The sequence below is a fragment of the Mustela erminea genome, chromosome 8 (genome assembly GCF_009829155.1).
Source record: "Mustela erminea isolate mMusErm1 chromosome 8, mMusErm1.Pri, whole genome shotgun sequence".
Classification (NCBI taxonomy): domain Eukaryota; kingdom Metazoa; phylum Chordata; class Mammalia; order Carnivora; family Mustelidae; genus Mustela; species Mustela erminea.
In genome coordinates, this window is record NC_045621.1 from 28,077,463 (window position 1) to 28,098,590 (window position 21,128).

At 56.3% G+C, this 21,128-nt stretch overlaps 2 protein-coding genes across 3 annotated transcripts in view; one reads left to right on the forward strand and one right to left on the reverse strand.

The window, feature by feature from the left end:
- Positions 1-156: 156 nt before the first annotated feature.
- Positions 157-21,128, forward strand: part of PNKD (PNKD metallo-beta-lactamase domain containing) — a 61,095-nt gene continuing 40,123 nt past the window's right edge. The window contains exons 1-3 of one of the 2 annotated variants that reach the window (XM_032354780.1): positions 269-376; positions 1,105-1,273; positions 2,389-2,786. In XM_032354780.1, coding sequence (XP_032210671.1) covers positions 310-376; positions 1,105-1,273; positions 2,389-2,581 — 429 coding nt within the window. In that variant the 5' untranslated portion in view covers positions 269-309 and the 3' untranslated portion in view covers positions 2,582-2,786. Of the gene's footprint in view, positions 377-1,104; positions 1,274-2,388; positions 2,787-21,128 lie in introns of those variants that run through there. The other variant, XM_032354778.1, reaches the window with a different exon arrangement.
- TMBIM1 (transmembrane BAX inhibitor motif containing 1) lies at positions 3,516-19,960 on the reverse strand. Its single transcript, XM_032354782.1, has 12 exons — positions 19,869-19,960; positions 11,087-11,328; positions 9,555-9,655; positions 8,695-8,759; positions 8,465-8,518; positions 7,895-7,945; positions 7,365-7,404; positions 7,093-7,130; positions 6,826-6,913; positions 6,403-6,498; positions 5,354-5,407; positions 3,516-4,933 (listed from the first exon to the last, which is right to left on the reverse strand). Exons 2-12 carry the CDS (start codon positions 11,286-11,288, stop codon positions 4,787-4,789), a joined length of 936 nt encoding a protein of 311 aa, XP_032210673.1. The 5' UTR covers positions 11,289-11,328; positions 19,869-19,960; the 3' UTR covers positions 3,516-4,786.

Below are 21,128 nucleotides of genomic sequence, written 5' to 3' on the forward strand. Positions count from 1 at the left end.
CTAGGCCAATAGTGAAGGGGGCTAACTGCCTGATCCACCAATCAGAGGTCAGAGTTGGGAGAAGGGGCCGGGACGTGGCGGGGAGAATCCAAACTCCGCCCGGCCTGACTCCGCCTCCAACAGGAGGGAAACAAGCGAGCGTGCGCGCCTCCGGCGTCTCCTGGGAAGAGTAGTTCTCCCAGGTCCCCTCGCAGGCTTCTGGGAGTTGTAGTTTCTGGTCTGTAGGCAGGACGGAAGGAGCGGGGGAGGCTCCTTACGCAAACTACAATTCCCGGCGGGGAGCGCGGCGAAAGGGGGTGGGATCTGAACATGGCGGCGGTGGTAGCTGCTACGGCGCTGAAGGGCCGGGGGGCGAGAAATGCCCGCGTCCTCCGGGGTAAGGAGAGGGACCCCGGGGAGGGCAGGACGGCAGGGGATCCCCTTTTTTATACATCCCGACCAGCGATAGCAGGAGATCGTGGCTGTCGATTCCTCCCCGCACCCCGCTCTGCAGGATCATAAAGAGTCTGGGGGCTAAAAGATGCTCTCTAGAGGTCACACAGTCCATCCCCCTGCTCTCAAGTTACGCGACACCTCTGGGGTCATGCTGCGAGAGCGAGCTCTGGGGAAGCCTTTTAGACTCCCGCGCTCCAGGTGTTTCACACTCACCGCAGTGCAGATGAAAGAGCCCTGGGCTTCTGGAGGCTTGGGTTCTAGCCCCGGATAATTAGCAGTTTGACCTTGGGCGAAGCAGCTCGTCTCTCGGGGCTTTGGTTTCCTCTTGTCTAAAATAAGGGGAGAAAGTAAGCTCCCAGTGCTAACATCCTGCAGTTTGAAAACCTTTCCTCGGATTTCCTTCATACGACTTATGTGAGCCCCACTGCAGTCCTTCACATCCTGTCGTCCGATCAGATGAAGAACAACGAAGCTCGCTCTCCTGGCACCAGGGTGATGAGCCCGCAGTGACGTGGAAGTGGCTTCCAGAGGTGCCACCTTGATGGCAATTTTCCCATTTCCCTTTGGATTCTCCCTGGCACTTGTAACTTCAAACTGCCATCACTCCCCTTCCTTCCCTGGGCTTTCTTCTCATCCTCTCTTACTGACCCTCCTTCTTTCGATCCACAGGAATTCTCTCAGGAGCCACAGCTAACAAGGCCTCCCAGAACAGGACCCGGGCACTGCAAAGCCACAGCTCCCCAGAGTGCAAGGAGGAGCCGGAGTCCCTTTCCCCTGAGCTGGAATACATTCCCAGAAAGAGGGGCAAGAACCCCATGAAAGCTGTGGGACTCGCCTGGTGAGTTTTAACTAAAACTCTTTGCCCACCAATGGGGAGTGGCACAGGGGAGGGCGGGACCCAGAAACTTCTCCAAGTTTCAGGTGGTGAGTTGAATCGAGGTTGTGGGGACAGAACTGCTTGGTTTGAGGACTGGAATCTCAGAGCAGGGGTGGAGGGGAGGTGGGAAAGTATGTGGAATTGGAGGCACAGTGGGTTTTGTAGTAAGCTGAGCTGATCTCATTTGAATTTGGGTCCCTGGCCGCCTTCTCTCTTTTGGGAGCTTGGGCTGAAAGCCCATTGAGCTCTTTCATTGAAATCATTGAGATCATGTGAGATTATGTTAGTTGTATAAGTAGCATCTAGATGTTCAGTATATCGTTATTTGGATCTGACTCTGACCTTAATGTGTATTGTTGATTGATAATAAAAGAAAGAAGGGGAAAATTAACACTTTTTTCCACACCTGAGGTGTGCCAGTACTTTACAATGTAATGTTTTAGTTTTTTCTGAGATAAATATTACATCCCCTAAATCCAAAAGACAAAAATTTTTTAAAAATTTCATCCCATTTCACAGAGGAGGGAACGAAGATTCAGAGGTGGGATTCCCACCAGGTCTCATGACTCCATGCGCTCTACCCCACACCACAGTGTCAAGCAGGTAGCGGTGGTTACTCAGATGAAGAAGGGGGTCTGGGAAGGGATGTGTGTGGGGCGGTTACAGCAGAGAGAACCTTTGCCAGCACTTGGGAGAGGGAAGGAGGATGGGCCGTCTGGAGAACCTTGCATGGTCGGTGTGGCAGGATCGCAGGGCTCACGTCGAGGGGCATGAAACTGTAGGGGACAGGAGTGAAAAGGTGGGCAGAGGACCAACCATACTGGGCCTTTTGTGCTGTGCCTAAGAGTTTGGATTTGGCTGGGAAGTGACGGAGAGCTGTTAGGGAGTTTAAAGCAGTGCGGTAGCCAGGATCTGATTTGCTTGGGGCCCTCCAGCAGCCAGTTGGAGGAGGCTGCCCAGAAATGAGAGGTATTGCAGTGTTCCTGCGACCGATGAAGCTGGAATGAGATTCCCCCAGCTCCTCTGGCTCAGGCTTGGCCCCTCCCCAAACCCCGTGCACATCTCCCCACCCCTAGGGCCATCGGCTTCCCCTGTGGTATCCTCCTCTTCATCCTCACCAAGCGGGAAGTGGACAAGGACCGTTTGAAGCAGATGAAGGCTCGGCAGAACATGCGGGCATCCAACACGGGCGAGTATGAGAGCCAGAGGTTCAGGGCCTCCTCCCAACACGCCCTGTCTCCTGAAGCTGGGTCAGGGGTGCAAGCCTGAGGAACACTGCAGCCCTCCCCTAGACTCTATTGACTGTGGCGTTCAAGACTGTGAAGTCCTTTGGGTTTGGCCAGGATCCCAGCCCTTGCCTGTGAGGGCCGCCAGAGGGCGCATGAAGCTCAGGCCGCTGCCAGCGCCTGCCCCCTTCTCCCCAGAAGCCAGCCAAAGGCAAATAAAGTCACAGAGTGTTTTGAGCGCCAAGGAACCAGGAGTGGGCTTGTGAATTCCTTGGGACGGGAGGGGCTGAGGGAGGGGTTGGTTACTTACTTGTGCTCCCTCTCACAGAAGCCCTCAGTGTTCCTGGCTGGCTGGTTGGGGAGACCAGAGACTTAAATACAACAAGCCTAGGCTTGGGCTCGGGGGACCAAGCCTTCAGAGCTGCTGGCCAGGAGGGTGGGGCCCCCTGAGCCTCTAACAAAAAATAAAGAGAATTCAAAAAGGGCATTCCGAGTGGGGGCGGGTGGGGTGGGGGTAACTCCTCCTCTTGGTCCAGTCCAAGAGACTGGGCCCTCTGGGCCTCAGTTTCCTTGTTTGTAACAGGGATTGGGCTAGTGATGTCTAAGACATGGGTTCTAAACTTGAACCTGTGGTTCATCTCCCCCCATCCCCACCTGTGAAATTGTGTGTATACATACAGCTTTGTGGGGAGGAGACTTCATAGCTCTCGTGTGCTTTTATAAAGGGTCCATGATGCAGAAAAGGTCATGTGCCACTGCTCCGACAGGTCCCTGCCAGACCCGATATTTCAAGGTTGAACCTTTACCAGTCTTTTGCATCCATCACCAAGAAGCAGTGGGGCAAAATGTACTTGGTTATCTTAGCAAAGGCAGAAGACGCCAAGCCGGAATGCAGAGGTTGGAAGTGGGTGCTTTGGGCAGAGCCAAACCAGCACTCCGAGAGCTCCCACCTTAAAGAAATCAGATCCAACTAGGGGTTTAACTTCTAAACATAAAACTTTATTACATTTCTAGTTATGTCCTTTTGCATGATATATTTAGGACCAAGTAGTTAAGAGAAGTCCTACTTCAGGCTGATACTCTCAGGCTGATTTGGTTTCCACCCCCCACCGAGTGACTCTTGTCCCCCTTCCCCATTTCAGCTTGAGGCACTTGATGTCATGAAAAAAGTGGCAGCTGGCTGGAGAGATAAGGCTCAGGTCTAAAATCCCCCAGCACAAACTGAGGGGAAGTCTCCTTTTGCTCAGGATCCTCCCCAGGTTATCGTAAGGAAAGAACACAGACATTTCCAGGGACACCACAGGAGGCTTTCATTTCCCTCAGACCAGGTGGAAGACGCAGAGCATTTCCCCTATCCCCACCCTGGCCTGTCTTCCTCCTCGTTACTTCCTGGCCACATTTACAGTCCACAAACCACCCCATTGCCTGACTTTTGCTCCTCACTTTCTGCTCTGAGCAGCTTAGGCACAGGAAGCCAGAGGTCTCTCTGACCAGAGATCTCAGAAGCACCCAGGGAGGCCCCAGGCAGCTGCGAACAGGCCTGTCCTCTCCACCACCAGAAGCCCTGCGGAAGCCCAGGGCAGATGCTGCTCTGTGCTTGGCCCCTGCGCTTGACTTTACTTACTCTCCTCTTCCTGCCCCGCTCCAAATAAACAGTATATGCCATTGAAAGAAGAGGGACTGAAGCGGGGGAAGACCATGGGCACAGATTTCTTCTACTTTCATGAGCTCGAAGGCACCAAGGGTTGTCAAAGGAGTACTGGATAATGGCCTAGCAGTCCGGGAGGCTGGGAACAAAGTTCTCTGGCCTTCTGGGGCATTGAGGGAGGAAATAGCTCTAGTTACAGACCCTGGAAGCCTATGGCAGAGGTGGGAGGGGACACCTCATCACCTTGAAGTCACTTCTACTGCTCGTATTCCTTTTTGGCTAGAGAATAGGCTCTCCTAGTCCCTCCCTGCAACCCCAGCTGTTGAGAAGAGTTTGGTGCCATGTAGCAGGTGGAGGAAGAAGGCACATCTGCCTCGTGCTGTCTGGGTCTGCCAAAGGCAAGTTAGTCCCCAGTTCCTCCAGCCCACCAGGTACCTGTGCGTCCCCCGCCAGAGAGGCCACCCGTCCCAGGACAGAAAAGAAATTGGGCATGTTACTGAAGGGAAAGGAAAGGGACGGATGTGAGGTCCAGACTCCAGCCACAGCCGCCCAGCCCTCGAGGGAAGGGAGAGCCCATGGAGGGGCGGAATGCGATGCTCCTTAATTGCGATCCCCAAGCAGCTGCAGCACAAAGGTGAAAATGTAAATGATGTCGGTGTAGATCTGCAGAGCGCCAGTGATGTAGTCCTCGGGGCTGATGGTGTGCTTCCGGTTCCCCAGGACCAGCTGCGTGTCATAAGCCAGGAACTGTAGGAACAGGGAAGGCACACGTGAGGACCCCGGGGCTCAGTGGCCAGAGGTCCTTTCTGGTTCTCGTTTCAGCTGTTCCCAGCAGATCTGTCCTGGGAGCCTCCGTGCTGCTTAGAGACACGCTAATGAACAGCACAGCACATGGTGTCTACTCGCAAGGGGCCCACCGTCTAGAAAGGGGAAGAGACCCACCCTCATCTGTGATCTGGCTTCCTGGGTGTGCTCCCTAGCTGGTAGTGAACAAGAGGGGGCAGGAATGCCCAGAAAAGCAGTCCCCTCTTGACAGTGGAGGGAGGGATGGGTAGCTGTGGCCCACCCCTGCCTCCAGCGCAGCCTAAAATCATGCTGTATCCTTCTGGTCACTCCCTGCCCAAGCCCCTCAGCTCCTCTCCCGAGAGGGAACAGGTCCTTACTCACCAATGTGAAGCAGATGGCCCCCAGAGCGGCATAGACCATGTGGAGCCAGTAAATCTAGGGAGAGGAGGCAGGGATGGTGTTAGAGATCTTAGCCAAGCACAAGCGCAGGCAGTTCCTCAGAACGGGCTTCTCCCCAACCCCTGACTTCTGGTACTTGAGTCGGGAGACCCAGGAAGGTAGCTACATGAAAGGACCAGTTCTGCCTTCTAGATCAAGGAAGAAATTAGGAGTAACATATTTGGGGTGCCCGGCTGGCTCAGTCAGTGGAGCATGCAACTCTTGATCTCGGGGTTTTGAGTTCGAGCCCCACATAGAGTGTAGAGATTACTTTAAAAAAAAAAAGAATAGTAACAAATTTGGACAGAGAAAACGGGCCATCCTTCAGTGCTTATATGACACCAGTCTCCAAAGTTAGGGTACAGAAGTGTCCCCTGTTCTTCTGGGAAAAAGCAGGTGGTTGTGTTATCACTCTGGGAGGGGCAGAGCCCGGCAGACACTGGTTGAAGAGCCCTGTCACCTCTCCCCCAGTCCTAGTCCACACTTAATCGTGGTTCTTGCAGCCAGCCTGGGAAGGAAGCCCCCAGGAACACTAAGGAATGCCAGAATCCTGGAGCCCTCCAGCTGCCTGTTCACAGAAGGCCAGGGCCGGCCACGGTCCGGTAGGCAGGTGCCCTCCCGGCACTGTGCTCCCCTCCTCGCAGGCCCCTTCCATCCAAGCCCAGCTTCTTAGTCCTGGGCACCTCTCCCATCTCCCTTCTAGAACCTAACCTCAGCTGTCAGGCACATCTCACCCACTACTTCCCACGGGAATTCTGCTATGCTGACCAGGGCTTCAGGTTCTAAGTCTCCCAGGGCCTTCTAACTCCAGATAGAGCTTACCCTAACCCAAAGGATGGTGCTCTGGTGTTGGTCCCTTTGCTAGCCAGTGGAGGGCTTCCAGAAGTCAGAGCCTGCCCAGAGGCCTGGGTGGGGCCTACTCCCAACACTTTATTCGGAAAGTCTCCTCTGAGAGCTAGGTTCACTGAGCCCAGCTCTCCCAGGACACTCACATATTTGAAGGACAGCACAATGGCAGTAACAATCCCAGTCACCATCATCACAATTCCCAGGACACAGAAGAGGCCTGTGCACGAGGTGAAGTCCACCTGCCGAGAAGGGAGGAGGAGGCACCCATCAGATGAGTGTTACAACCAGCAGCCCAGCCAGACTGCCCCAGCTCCCCAACCACGAAATCCCAGTGCTGCCTCCTAGAAGGCGCCGTAGTAACCATGACATTCTAGGGACCGCTGCAAGGAAGAGTTTCGCAGGTGCAGATAGGTGGGGAAGGGGATCGGGGTCTCTGAGGGAAATCCCTGGTGTAGAGCGGTCTGGGCCATGGCAGGCCTGCTGCAGGGCCAAGCCTGGAGGGCCAGGTTATATAAATAAAGGGGGTGTGGGGTGGTCAGGGAAGCCCCCAACCCCCATACCCTCACCTTGGTCTGAAAGCAGAAGATGGTGACTGAAATGGACACCACAGCAGTGATGATCATTGCAATGATCACGGCCTTGGTTTCATACACGCTGCGGGGGAAAAAGGAGTGTGGAGAGGCCAGAGGCATAAGTCATGCAGGAATGACTTCAAAACTCTCACTTCTAGAGGGATCCTGCCCAGCATCCCCCCCTCCACGCAGATGACTGCCAGCCCAGGGATGCCCCACTCCCCCATAATACTCCGCAAAAGTGTGGTGTCCCGAGTATACCTGGAAATGGTGCCCGTCATGAAGCCCATGGCAAGAGTCTGAGGGGAGGACAAAGACGAGAGTGGAACATGTAAGAAAGGCAGGCCCCTGGAGGCATGGCCATGGCAGACTGCCAGAGCTGGGGCCACGTGTGACCGAGTCCCAGGCAGCCAAGGGGAGACCGAGGTCGTGGGTCAGGCTAGGGTCGGAAGAGAGCACCAGGGACATCTTCCATGGTCATGTCTCCAGCCCTTCCCTGGGACCCACCCTCCCTCACGCCCTTCGTGACTTACAAAGATGGTCAGCAGGATGATGTTCCATGGGAAACGGCGTCTGAAGGGAAAGAGACGTGATTAAGTGACTTGGGGACCACCAGGTGTCAGAGGCTCCTTGAGCAGAAGGTAGTTCTTGGCTCAGGTGCTTGGAGAATGAGGCCTTGACCTGGGGGAGGGAGGCTGGCCTGGCCTTTGGTACCGGCGCAGGTGTTCTATGCAGGGACAACATGGGCCAGTGGGACAGACCCGGGTCCTTCTGCAGCTCATACACTGCCTGCCGGTGTGACTGTGAGGAAGTTACTCGGCCTCTATGAGCACTGGGTTCTTCCTACTTGTGAAATGGTTAAAGCGTTACCTACCGTGCAGAGGTACCATAAAAGCCGCAGCCACATGACAGACTCAATCCCACACAGGCAAGGGACTTTGAACACACCTGTACCTCAGCTGTGCCCATCACCACTCAGCTGCTGTCAAGATTCCCATTCTCCCCCAGACATCTGTCCCCCCTGCTCCCCACCGTCCCTTCTCATCATCTGTCTGGGACTCACCTGGGTCCCTGGCAGCAGGCGAGGGTCAGGTAGGTGGCCAGGAAGACAGCACTGGCAAGAAAGAGATGAGGAAGTCGTCTCCAGGCCCGTTCACCCCCCCCCAGCCCCCTCCGGGCCCCACCTGGCAGCACTTAGCAGGCCAGCAGACTGGGGGCTCTCAGAAGCTGGGCGTCCACAGAACCATCTGGAAGTCTGAGGGGAGGCTACCCAGGACAGGATTACCCCAGCCAAGACCCTGGAGATCCTCTGAGATGCAGGGTTTAGGCAGGAAGGAGGCTGAAGGAGACTGTGGCAGAGAAGCTAAGAGAACTTGGGGACCATCTGACAGTCTGCCCGTTGCCAACAGTCCCCCACCCCTGCTCTCAGGACCTCTGTGGTGCTGTCAGTCCTCACTGGGTCACTCCCACCCACCCACACTTCCCAGCACAGCTGGTAGTTTGAAGGGCCCCTCTCAGAACATATATTGATCCCTGCCCTGAAAGAAGCTGGTCCGAGGTACCCCCCTCATCTCCCTGCCCAGCCCCCCGCCCCCAGCACATGCACACACAGCAGAGGAGAGCAGAGACTCACTAGGACAGGTAGTAGACAAACAGGTTTCTCCTCACGAACTCACCAACCGGCTTCCTGTGGAGCAGGGGAGGAGGGGAGAGGAGTCACACAAGGCTTGGCTACCTCCTTCCCCAGGCCCTCCCAGCCACTGCATGCAAACTCCCCCTCGGGCCCATCTGAGCACAGGGTCCCCTCCAACCCACACTCCCCGCAGGGGACCCAGTAGAACTGGGTGGAGTCCTCAGACTCACACGAAGGTGAAGATAGCGATGATGGCCACCGTGATAAGCAACTGGATGGAGATGATGGAGTAAACCTGGAACGCAAGCCAGGGTGGGGGGGCAGCACGTGTCACACCATCCCCCCAGGAAGAAGCCAGCCCTCCCCCAGGAGCCCCAAAGACCGGCTCTGATGGTGGGGAAGGGACTCTTTCTTAATTTTGAAGGATCTAGTCTTACTTTGCTACCACCTGAGGGCCCTCCCCTGCTGCTGCCTGTCCTAAAGGCCACCCCAGAGTAAGGAGTCTGGCTCAGAGCCTACCCACACTCCCAACACTGACCCCCACCTCCAGCTGCTCCTTACTATCCCCTCACCTCTGCCCCCACCCCCACCTGTCCCGTGGCTAGCCTGGCTTCCCTTCTTCCCCCCACCCCCTGCACCCCGCCCCCCACTACCAGGCAGGCTCCTCCCAGCTCACACAGCACTCCTGTGCCCGCTCCTTTGCCCACCTAGAGTAGCGCATGCGCACATGGGGGCTGGGGAGGAGGAGGGTGACTGTTCTGGCTGCAAGCTGCTGCCAGTCTTACAGGAGAAAGAAGTTTGGGGAGGGTAGGACACTTCGGCAGAACCCACCTAGGTTTTCCCAGATTGAATCTGTCCCTGGCCACAAGGTCAAAGAAGAGAGGAGTGAGAGGCAGGGAACATGGGTCAGAGGAGATGCCCCCCGCCCCCCCACCCCCCGCCATGGCAGGGCAAAACTAGAAAGACACTGGAAGGCAGCAGCATATCTCCATTGGAATGAGTGCCCAGGGTTCGCAGTGCCTGGCCACCTGCACCCCATTCCCCCAGCCCAAGGGGCCCAGGGACAGTGGCCTCCCAGCCCGTGTCTCACCTTTCGGATGAAGGTGTGTCGGACTTTCCTATCATCCCACTCTCCGGGCCCGAAGCTTTCACTCACTGCTCGCTCCTCCCCATCATAGCCCTGGCCTGGGCCTGGGGGGACAGATCACATGTGACCAACAGGGAGGTGGGACAAGTGGCCTCAATCCCGAAGCCCGCATGACATTATGTCAGAGTCCCTAGTATCTCCAGCCAAAAGACAGGTGCCATATACTCAGGAGCTCCTGACCCCAGCCAGGTTTTCTAGACACCCTCAAGGTGACCCAGTGCTGGCCTGGACACCACACAGAGCCATGTGTCCCTGCCACGAGGGGCCTGAGGTATGAGCCCATCTGTCAGTGCATACTCATTTTTTTTTTTTAAGATTTTATTTATTTATTTGACAGAGAGATCACAAGCAGGCAGAGAGAGAGGCGGAAGCAGGTTCCCCACTGAGCAGAGAGCCCCATGCAGGGCTCGATCCCAGGACCCTGAGATCATGACCCAAGCTGAAGGCAGAAGCTTACTCTGAGTCACCTAGGCGCCCAGTGTGCACTCATTGAGGGCTCCCTGCGTGAGGGTGTCTGGCCCACACCTGGGTGCTCTGGGGTGTGAACACCCATGGTCCCTGTCATCTGGGGGTCACGACCTAGTGGGGAAGCTGGCAGGGACAGGCTCGGAGCCTCGTTGACAGGAGCTGGCAGCGGCAGGGCAGGAATGAAGAGAGGAAAGGCAGGTAGACACACGGAGTATACGTGGGGAGGATGGGGAACAGAGCAGGGGTCGTGTTCTCCATCTGGCAAACATGAGCATTCAGGGATGCTAGGGGTCTGCATGCCCAGGACAGGGCGTGACCATGAATGTGACTGGCGTGTGAATATCCCCGCCGGAACACGTATGAACAAGTGCAGGCGGCTGAGGGCTGGCCGTGGCCCGGCATTCCAGAGACTGCGGGGCTCAGAATGTTCCTTCAGTGCTTCCTTGAGAACCGCTTTCAAAATCCGCACATGAGCCATTCACCAAAAGTCGCCACATCTAATCTCTCATTTTGGACCCAACAGAGCAGTTACCTGCCGTGACATATACCAAACATCCAAACGGACTTCTAGACGTTTGCAAAACTCAGATGTTATCTTAACAGAGGAGGACCTGTTAGCACCAAGAATACTTTAAAAAAAAAAAAAAAAAAAAGTGCTTCCGGTTCCAAAGGAGGAGTCTGGGCGCAGAGGGGACAACTGTCTAATTAGGAAACAGTAACTAGTTACTTCAGCCTGCCACTTTCTCATCTGATGTGTAAGTTCTGGTGTGTGACTGTGGACTCAGTTTCCTTGCTGAATAAGGGGCTAGCAGGCATCTGGTGGGGGGGTGAGGTGCCGAGGGGGCAGGTGGGGGAGTTAACAAAGATGAGGAGACAGGAAGAGAGAACTAAAGAGGAAATGAAAAAAGGGATGAGACAGGAAGCTGAGAAGGAAGGAAAAGAGGTGTCCTGCGTGGGCCGGATGCTGCCCCGCCGTCCCCTCCCCCCAGCTCCCTTCAGGGACTCACCGTAGTGCATGGGCATCGGGTGGACAGGCGGCATCGGCTGCGGGTAGCCAGCGGGGTGACCGTAGCCAGGCTGGGGGTAGGCTGGGTAGGCAGGGTAGCCACCAGGCAGAACGGATGGCTGCCCGTAGCCCCCCTGGGGCGGAGAGCCAGGGTACAGGGGGTTGCGGTCCTCATATGGAGGGGGGGCGCTGGGGTGGGACATGGCCGCTCGAGGGCTGAGGGGAGACCCCAGCTGCTGTCACCTGAAATGGAGATGAGAAAAGCAATCAAGGGTGCCCAGAGCCGGCACACGGGGCACCAGTCCAGGCTGTCCCTGAGGAGGGGGGACCCTCATATTCTCTCTCTTAATCATGTTCCCAGTGCATCACACTCTGCCCTCAGGCCATCCTCCTGATCCCCACAGTGCCGCTGGCCCCACCAGCTCAGCCCCAGCCCCTCTGCCTTCATGCCAGCTTTCTGGCCATGGCACTACTTCGGTTCAGTTTCAGGCCCCAGGAAAGCAGAAGGGGAGGTTTGTGCTGGAGCCCAGAGCAGTCACTGGGCCCCGGTGGTGTGAGGGGCGGGGCGGGGCGGAAACTCCCTGTGCTCAGCTAAGCAAAGCTTCCAGGGACCAGCCAAGCCTCTGGGTGAGTCACAGGGCCAGCTGGGACCCATTGCAGGGGTCAGCCCAGCCCCCAGGGCAGCTGGCAGGAGCTTAGGGCCTGAAAGGCAGAGCTGGGGAGGAGCCAAGGCTCCAAGTGGAGGGGGAGGGGTGTGGACAACAAGTGAACCCCAGGGCTGAGCCACCAGGCACCAAGCCGGAGGGCAGCCAGCCCACGGCCAGTGGCTGAGTCAGGGGAGGCCAGTGGCTGAGTCAGGGGACGCTGGAGAGGTCTAGGTGAGTGGGTGCGCTGGGCTGGCCACTGGGAGCTGGGAAACTGCAGAAAAGGGCAGGCCAGAGACAGGGCTTTCTGGTTACTTCGGGTAATAGCTGAGCACATCCGCTGAGGCACATCCGATAGGTCTATAGCAGCCTCTGGCTGTGTTGTGTGGGGAGTGGACAGTGTCTGCAGGCCCCGAACCCCCCTGGAGGGACAGACACATGTCTTGAACCCCGGGGCCTCTGGTATCCCCATGTTCCCCAGCAGGGGCCGTGGCTAGGGGGGAAGGAGAGCGCCCTGAGGAGTCTGCCACCAGACCTGGCCCATACCTTCTTTGTAGCAGGAAGACTCCCATAGCCAGGGGAAGGCTGAAGAACGCTGGGAGCCCCCAAAACAGCTCAAAGCGACCTCCAGGTTGTTTGGCCCCAAATGCTCAGTTCAGATAAGGGAATCAAGGCGCCTAATAGTGAAGGGACGTATAACTCCCAGGGTCACGGAACTAGCAGAGGAAGGAAGGCACAAACAGCACCGAGGCCTTCAGGGGCCTGTATGCATGATCTGTGTTACACTGCATTCTCGGTGCCTCTTAGGCCAGATAAATGTCCTCCAGGCCTGGTGTTCCCTCTGAGGTAGCAAAGCTGGGGCTGGAGAAAAGCTAAGGAGGAGGTCCCAGAAAGGCCCTCCGTCCTTGGTAATGAGCCTTGACAGTGCCACAGCCTCCTCCTGCAGCATCTCCCAAGGGGCAGAACTTTAGGACCTCACAGGGAGGAAGCACCCCCGGATCCAGACAGGCAGACATCCCCAGAACTTCTGCTGGAAGGAAGAGGGAACTGGCTTCTCTTATTAGGGTACTCCAGAGAGTCCAGGGATCCGAGAAAGGACTGTGTTACCTCTTCTTTCTTAGAAGTGGGATAGCTCGGAGAGGGGTAGGGAGAGGCAGGGAGAAGGGATCGAGTAACAGGCCAGGCCTCTAAATGGGTTACTTTGAGGAAAGCTGTTCTCCATCCTCCCAGAGTAGACAGACCAGCACAACAAGAATGTGTCAGGTCAGAAATAAGAAAGACCTTTCTAGCAGTGAGGGTGCGACAGCGCCTCCACGCCAGGCTTGTGGTGAAGGTCTACACAGTGGAGGAGAGTGACCTGACGAGATAAGGAGCCAAAGAGAACAGAAAAAGACCAAACACTGAGTGCTGCGAGTTTCAGAAACAGGGAACCCAACTGCTGTGGCAATGTTCTGGTCTCCTGTAAGAGTAGGGAAATTAGCACAGGTAGCTGTAATATGTAAATTCTCACAGATTTTTCAAAAGGATGAAACACAAACTGGCTCTCATCCCAAGGCAAGAGGCTCCTTCTCTCTACAGCCCCTTGCCTGCCCATCTCCAGGAGCCCCTTCTAACTCCACCAAGAGAATGGCATCCTGTTTGTAGAGGTGTGAACAGGTCACCTTTGCAGTAGTGCTCTCTGTCTGTCATCATTACGGCCATCCCGGCCCCAGGTCCATGGGACGCCCAGCCATCTGGGTGGTGGTACACAGGTGAACAGGCTGAACGTGACCCAAGAGACCCTGGCAGGGAAGGCTCCATGGTTGAAAGTCCCAGTGGGGCTACCACAGGGATGTCACCATGACCCGGCCCTGTCTGCTGCTCAGGATCCACCTCTGTGAAATGACATGTCACAGGCCAGGTGATCTGTGAGCTCCAGCTCCAGCAGACTGAATTCTCAGAGGCACCCAGCTCTGTGGAGCTTGCCCTTTGTCCAGCCAAGCAGCTGGTCCTCCCTCCTTCCTCTAAGCCGAGCCAGGCCAACAGGTCCCTTCCCAGACCACAGGGGCTGTGGCCGCAGAGTGCGGGGTGAATCACCAAGGGCAAGGTCAGCCTTGAAAGGGCCCCCCAGGAGACTCCAGTGGCCAGTTTCCACTCAGAAGGCTACTGACGCATAAGGACTCCCTTGCTCCTCCCTTGCCCCTCCCTCTGACTCTTCTGGTTTCAGAGGAATTCACCAGTAGACCAGCCTGCTGGGACATAGCAGGTCATAGTCCAGGTGTCCAAGGGCTCAGCCACCAGCCCACGCTTACCAGAGACTGGCACTGGACCATTTGACCCCACTATGCCTCGTTTTCTCCACCTGGAAAATGGGTTTAACACTATACTAGTACCCTCCACAGAACTGAACAACTACACATAAAGCACTTAGAGGGGTACCTGACCCCCGATAAAAAGAGTAAATGGTGGCTGTTTTTAGTTATTATTTTATTAATCCTCATAGTAGTCCAGCAGGGTGGGTAATGTTATCCCATAGATGAAGAAAGGATTAAGTCACTGGCCCAAGGTTACTTAGCTAGGGTGAGATGAAGTCCACACCTGAGCTCAAGATGGACTCCAGAGGCCACACTCTAATCCCACAGCTGGACACCCTGTCCATCGAAGCCTCTTTTCACACCTCATGGCTCCCCATCTAAGACTCTAGCAATAACAGAAGGCTTACATGACAAGTAGACACCGAGCTGTTCAGCCCCCCTCTAAAATCCCCCCCCAATCCCAGTTCCCAAATAACCGCCAGGAGGTGAGGAGGGTGGTCAGAGATAGAGTCTTAACTGCCTGAGCTGAAAGCAAGTCCACTCATCTAAGACGAGCCAACCCCCTCGCTTTACCAACCGCACAGAAAGATAGAGTGACCCATCCATGGTCACAGTGCTAGGCGGGGGGCTGGGACCACATCCCAGCTTTCTGAGTCCTGGGCACAGGAGACAGTGTTCAGGCAAGTCAGGGAAGTGGCTAAGTTCAGCCTCACTCACCTCTGAGCAGGGCCGGGGTAGGGGGGTGGTGGGCTGCTGACTGCTGCCCAGCCTACATGAGGGGCCTGGCCGCTTCCATGGCCTCGAGGCCTCTCCTAAGGATGAGGCTTGAGGCTGGCCTCCGCCTGGGTAGTAGGGACAGGGGGAAGTAGTCAGTGTTTGCTTTTGTAGCTATGACTAAGGGCAGGAGCTGGAGAACGTGGAGTCGAAAGGGAATGAGGGGAAAGGGAAGGGAGACAATCCAGAGACCAGAAACCAGCAATCGGGTCATTTGAGTTCCACCAGGAGCTAGTGGAGGAGCTCACGGTCTCCATGGGCTAAAAGGGAACTTTAAGGCTCCCCACTGGAAGCCTGACTTTTCCTAAAACACCGCAGGTACTCAGCTTCTCCTGAACACACTCCAGTAACCGGGAGCCAGGTTGTTCCCTTGCCGGCAGCCTGAATCATTAGAACTTTCTTCCTCACCTTGCCTGTTCCCAAGACATTCTAACTCTGCCCCATCCCTGCCATGTTACAGAGCTAAGTTTGCTCCTTCACCCTCAGGACCCCAATGCCCCCGCAGGAAGTTGCCAGAAGCTCTCCTTTCTCCTCCAGACGCAGCCATCCTGGCAGCAGAAGCGGGTGGGCTCCAATGCAGAACTCGCTGGCTGTCAGGGATTTCAGATACAGCCGTGGGGTGGAACAGCCCCTTCCCCTGGAGCCAGCTCAGTGTGGCCACCACAGCCCAGCCAGCTGAGGCCCAGCCTCAGGCTCCCCTGGGGGCCCCTGAAGGGTTAAAGCTCTGGAATCTGCACAGAAGGGTGGAACCAAGAGGGGGTGTGTGTGTGTGTGTGTGTGTGTGTGTGTGTTCGCAGAAAGGAGCAGCTGACTGGTCCCAGGCAGCCTGCCCTCCTCTCTGCCAGGAACGGATGCCCAGAGTCAGAATGGAAAGAATAGCTCAAAGTGTGCATCTCAGGAAACCCCACCCAGCAGACGTAGGAGCACAGTCCTTCCCTCCCATTTCCTTTAACTACCCCAACACCCCCAGCTCTCCCCCAGCCCCAGGAACCGGCCCCCCACTCCCCTGCCCCGGTCCCAGCACAGAGCCACCAGGGCAGAGAAGTAAAAAGATACACCCAGAGGTGTCTGGGCAAGTCACCAGGCTGCCTGCACGCGGACCAACAGGCCCAGAATCAACTTATCCTTCTGTCTGCTTGGCTTCTGGGAATAACAGCATGACGCGGAATGGATCTAAAAAGAGCTAGAGTGCCTTTAGAAATCATCTGGTTGTCTGACACACCAGGAAACCCCAATACCAAGAAAGTTCCTGCCCAGCGCACAAAAGGCCCTGTGGGTCACAGGTTTGGAACTTCCATTCCCAGCCAGCCCTGCCCACTGTCTGAGAACCTAGAACAGATGTAAGCACACACACAGCTGAGGCGGAGCCAGGACAAGCCACCCGCCTTCGGTTCCGCCCCCCCCCCCCCGTGCCCCCACCCTGCTCAGAAACAGATAAGACTGCCAACCCTCGACTTCCCTCCCCGCCCGAGTCTCAAGCCCAGGGCAGCCTCTCCCATCCGAGCTGAGAGAGGTGGGGTGGGGAAGACGCCCTGGAGAGCAAAGGAGCCCCACAGCTCTGTCACCCTTCTTCACGGGGGGTGGGTGGGGAATATAAGTGTGTCACCAGTGTGGGTAAGCTCAGTGACTCCAACCACGTCACTGGTCCCAAAGGCCTGGAAGTGCAGATAAGGAAGGCGGACTCAGAAACACTGTGCCTAGCCACCTCCTCCCCTGCCTTTCATCTCCGGCTCCTCCTTGTGTCTTGAGATCAGGAGGGAGGAGAGGCAGATGTAATTAGCAACCCACGGTGGAGAGGGGACTAACCCTTCCCTCAGTGGGCAGGGCGGGCAGGAAGGAAGAGAGAGCCGCTTATAGCAGTGAGTATGGGTACCCGTCACTGGCTCCCAAGGCGGGCCTGAGCCTGACAACAGCCCTCTGAGGTGTGTTCTTATCCCCACTCTCCAGAGGAGAAAACTGAAATTCAGAGGAAAACAGATCTAGGGGCCCACAGCAGGCAAACATCAGAGATGTACTAGAACCCAGGCTAGACATCCGATTTTAGAGTCCAGGCCCTTTGCTTTTACACCTGCTTGGAACACGAGCCCCTCAGGCACCCCTATCAGCCACCTTCGTGCACAGACTCACACCCAGGATGGGCTGGTGTAATGAGGACCTTTCCCTTGGAGAGAGTCAGTCCACCACGCCAGAGCCGTGGGTTAGAAGGCAGGTGCAGAGTTCTTGTCTGGCTCCTAACACCTCTGTGAGTCCGGGTGGGCCACTCCCCATCCCTGGACTCTCTCTTCCCCACCATAAAACAGGTACACTGAGCCAAAAGATCAAGTCTGTTCCAACTCCAACAGCCTCTGCTTCTGAAGGAGCAACCCGACAGAGCACAGCAGGTCAGGGCAGACCGCCCTGCTTCCTAAAGAATCTACACCTGGGCTTACTCCCCATCTAGAACGGCTACAGAGGCAGAGACACATGGCATGTTCCAGGGATGGGAGTGGCCCTAACATCCTCCCTCCCAAACTGTCCCCATATTGCCCTCTGGCACCTTCGGCCAGCATTTCCAGGGCGCTCACTTACCCCGCAGCCGGCAGAGAAACAGTCTAACAGTGTAGACAAGAAAGACAACCAGGCAGGAGGGAGATCAGAGAACTGGGCTCCAGTTCTAAGCCTGCCACCAGGCAAGTGACCTCCCTTGGCCTCCTTTCTCCACCCCCCAACACCAGCCCCCATGGGGCAGTGGGGAGGGACCAGTTACCCAGAACCCTGGAGCTGACAGCTAAACTCATCCAACCAGGCATTTCCCAGACTGCTCTAAAGAACACCCCGGAGATGTTACTGGATGAGCTCTGAAACAGAGAACTCTGAAAAACAACCAGTACCCCTTTCAGAAATTCCCAAGGCACAACGGCGTATCCAGCCTCTGTGCAGTCCTGCAGGGGGCAAGAACTGTTCAGCTTTGTTGAACCCAGCTTCCCCCCAGACTTCCTTGAGCCTGAAACAGTTTTAATCAGGGCACACCTAATTAATATCCCGTGGGATCCTGACCGGTCCACCTTTGTTTTACAGAGACCCAACCCTGAGAATGATTCCTGTGCTAACCCTCGTATCTTAAAGCCCCTGTCCTCCTAGCCAGCCCTCGGAGCAGTCACGTGAAGTACAAGCGTGTCCCCTCACTCTGCGTCAAGTGGATCCTCCGGGATCCTTCCTCTCCCCCCCACCACCCGCCCCACAAGACAGCTGCTGTCATCTCCACAGTAGCCTTAACGCCAAGGGCTGGGCGACATCTTCAACCAGCACAGAACTAGGAGACTGGCGTCCCCTAACATCACCCTTATGGAATGGGAAAAACACCAGTCATTAAATACAAAGACTCATCCGTCCTCCTCCCTGACCAGTGTACTGAGGACTCTCAGCAGCCGGGACTGTGGCCTGTGGACTTCCGAACATCTCTACTTCCAAACAACACCCAGGTTTTGGTCTAGAAACCCAGACTCTTAGGGTTGGAGGATCCGGTCAAGGCCATCCCCTCCACGGCATTCCCAGCAGAATATTCAAGAAGGCCCACATCAGTGTTAACCATATTGTCAGCAGAGGCCTCCTTCCCAGAGAGCTGTCTGAGCGTGCCCGCTCTGGCCCTCCCACTCCAGCCCTGTGAAGACACGAGCATGTGTTTCTTCTCTGGGGCTTCTGCTCTTTCTGAAGGAGCCAGGGTGAGAAGTTTGGGGGTGGATGTGCTCTGAGGAGGACAGCTTCCAGCCGAGGCCCCCGTCCCCAGGGAAGTGTTGTAGCTGAAGCGGCTGTTACCCCAGCTCCTGATATGACGCACTCCCCACACTTTCAGTGTATCCCATCATTACCTCTCTGACGTGCCCATTTTTACAAGTGAGGCCCTGAGGTCATGGCACCAGAAGACAGAGGAAGTCAGTGCCCTCGACACTGTGGTCCCACCACTTGTTCTTAAGTTACAAACTGGCTCTCTGTTTGGGTCCCCAGCCTAGAGGGCCAGGGACAGCAACCAGGTGAAGAGAAAATATGGCTGCCACTTTGCCCCCAGACAAAGCAGACCCAAGGCAGCACCTGGCTTTCGCTGCCACCACTGGCCAGGCCAAAGGCACCAGCTTTGAAACCAAAGCTCACCAGTGAGATGAATATTTCAGAGCCCCAGAGAACTGGACACCCCAGGGACCTGCCCTGACATCTGGCTCTGACCCTAGTTCCCAGGCCTTCCTTCACTTATCTCACATCCTAAGTTGGCATCAAGTAGAACCTCACCCCCCCCCATACCACACCCAGGCCACAGTGGGGTGAGGGGGGATGGAGGACCCCCCCCCACAAGGACAGGAGCTGACGCAGGACCTCCGGATCAGGGCCAAGCCTCCCAAAAGCCTTCCCCGGCTTGCCCTGCCACCGTCTGCTGGCTCCTTGTCCGGCTCCACTTGTTTTCCCCTTTCCCAGGCTCCAGTTGGGTTTTTATGCTGACCCAGAGAGGGCACGAGGCAGACAGCACTTCCTTGTTGCTTTCTCAACCCAGCCTAGGGACAGTGGCTGGAAGCAGGCGGGCCGAGGCAAAGTCACGGTAACAGGGGTGGCCACTTCTCCACTCTAAGGACAGTGGGCCGCTGGCTGCTCCCACCCCAAGAGCCAGGCCCCCTCCCCCCATTCCCATACTCAATTCACCTGGCTGCGCCGAGGCTAGCACCAGCCTCCCGGCCGCTCCCCTCCCCCTCCCGCCGGCCCAGGGCCCTGACAGCCCTCCTCCCGCGCGCAGCAGGCCACTCTGGGGGCTCGTATGGTGGACACACCCTGCGACACGCGCCATTAGGAGGGAGACATGACACCCTCTGACCCTGGCCCGCTCGCCCGGGCCCACAACCCACTGCTCGCTCCCAACGCGAAACAGGCGCCCCTCGGCCGCCCGGACGCCGCGGGAAAGAGAAACTCCAAGGGCGAGGGCCACAGATTGTCATCCGGCGCCGCCTCCCCGGGCCGAGCACTCGGAGAAAGTTCGGGGCGTCACCCCCGCCCCGTCCCCGCCGGCCCGCGGTCTCCCACTCCCGCCGGCCCCGGCCCCCTGACTTGCCTGACCGCTCCGACGGTGCGCTCCCGGCCTCACTCCCGGCCTCCCTCCAGGCGCAGCTAGTCCAGCACGGAGCGCGCGGGCCTGCCCTGGGCTGGGCGGGCCTGGGCTGGGCTGGGCTGGGGTTCCGCGCCCCGCCCCGTCGCGTCGGCCCCCCGTGGGGCGGGGCCTCTGGATGCCGCCAGGGGGCGCTGGGGGCTGCCCGGGGTCCCGCCAGCGTCTGGCGGCTCCGCGCGCGCCTCGGGAGGCCGGAACGACCGTCTAGGGTTCTCGGATATAAAGGCAATGCGTGATCATTGATGGAAACTTAGAAAACACAAACATACAGGAGGAAAATCTGTTCGCTACATGCCTCCCGACTTCCTGCGGAAAGCGCGTGTTTTTTACTTGTCTTTCCAGAGTGGGGCGCATTGTATGATGTTTTATCCATTGCTTTTATTTTACTTAACATTTTATCATGAACATTTTTCTTGTCACTAGATAATTCTTCAAAAGCATCATTTTAATGCCGCAAAGTATTCTATCACATAGCTATGCTGATTTATTAAATTAATTTCCTACCGGAAGACACTTAAATTGTTTCCTATTTCTCATTATCAGACACAAATCTGTGCTGAACATCCTTGACAATTCTCTTCTTTTAAAACCGAACGCACTTCACAGGTTTAAAACATCAAATGTCCAAACATAAAGATGGAACTTGGAATCTCTCTGTCCCTGGGAACTAGGACATTTCCTGCTTGAAGTTACTTCAACCTGGAAAGCAGGTGTTTTGGACTCAGAAATCCTGACTTGGGTTGTAGGTTACCAGTATTCCTGGCCCTGTCATCTCAGCCTGCCCAGCCCCTAATGCAAGGATGCCCTCCGAGTGCTATTTTGCAGAACAGGAAACGGGTTCTGGGAATTTTTGAAACATCGCCCGAGTGTGTATAGTTGCAAAGTCCATGTTTTTTTCCATTACGCCAAAGCTGCCGGTTGTTGAACAGCTTTACTTCAGGCCCTTATCTAGTGCTAATAGCCACAAATCAACACTACCGCTGGATGTCTTTCTCAGCCTCTAGGGCGCTAACTTCTTGAATGGCAGCAGTGGGACCCTTAGACTTGACAAAATGCAGCTAGAACCCCTCCTGATTCCAGAGCCATCTCTAAGCACTTATCCTTCCATGATTCTCTCTGGTGACCAGTCTAGCTTTGTCACAGGCCAAGACTTGGGAAGGATTTAATCTGCGAGCCCATGAGTGAAAGCAGTGTGCCTATGAGTAA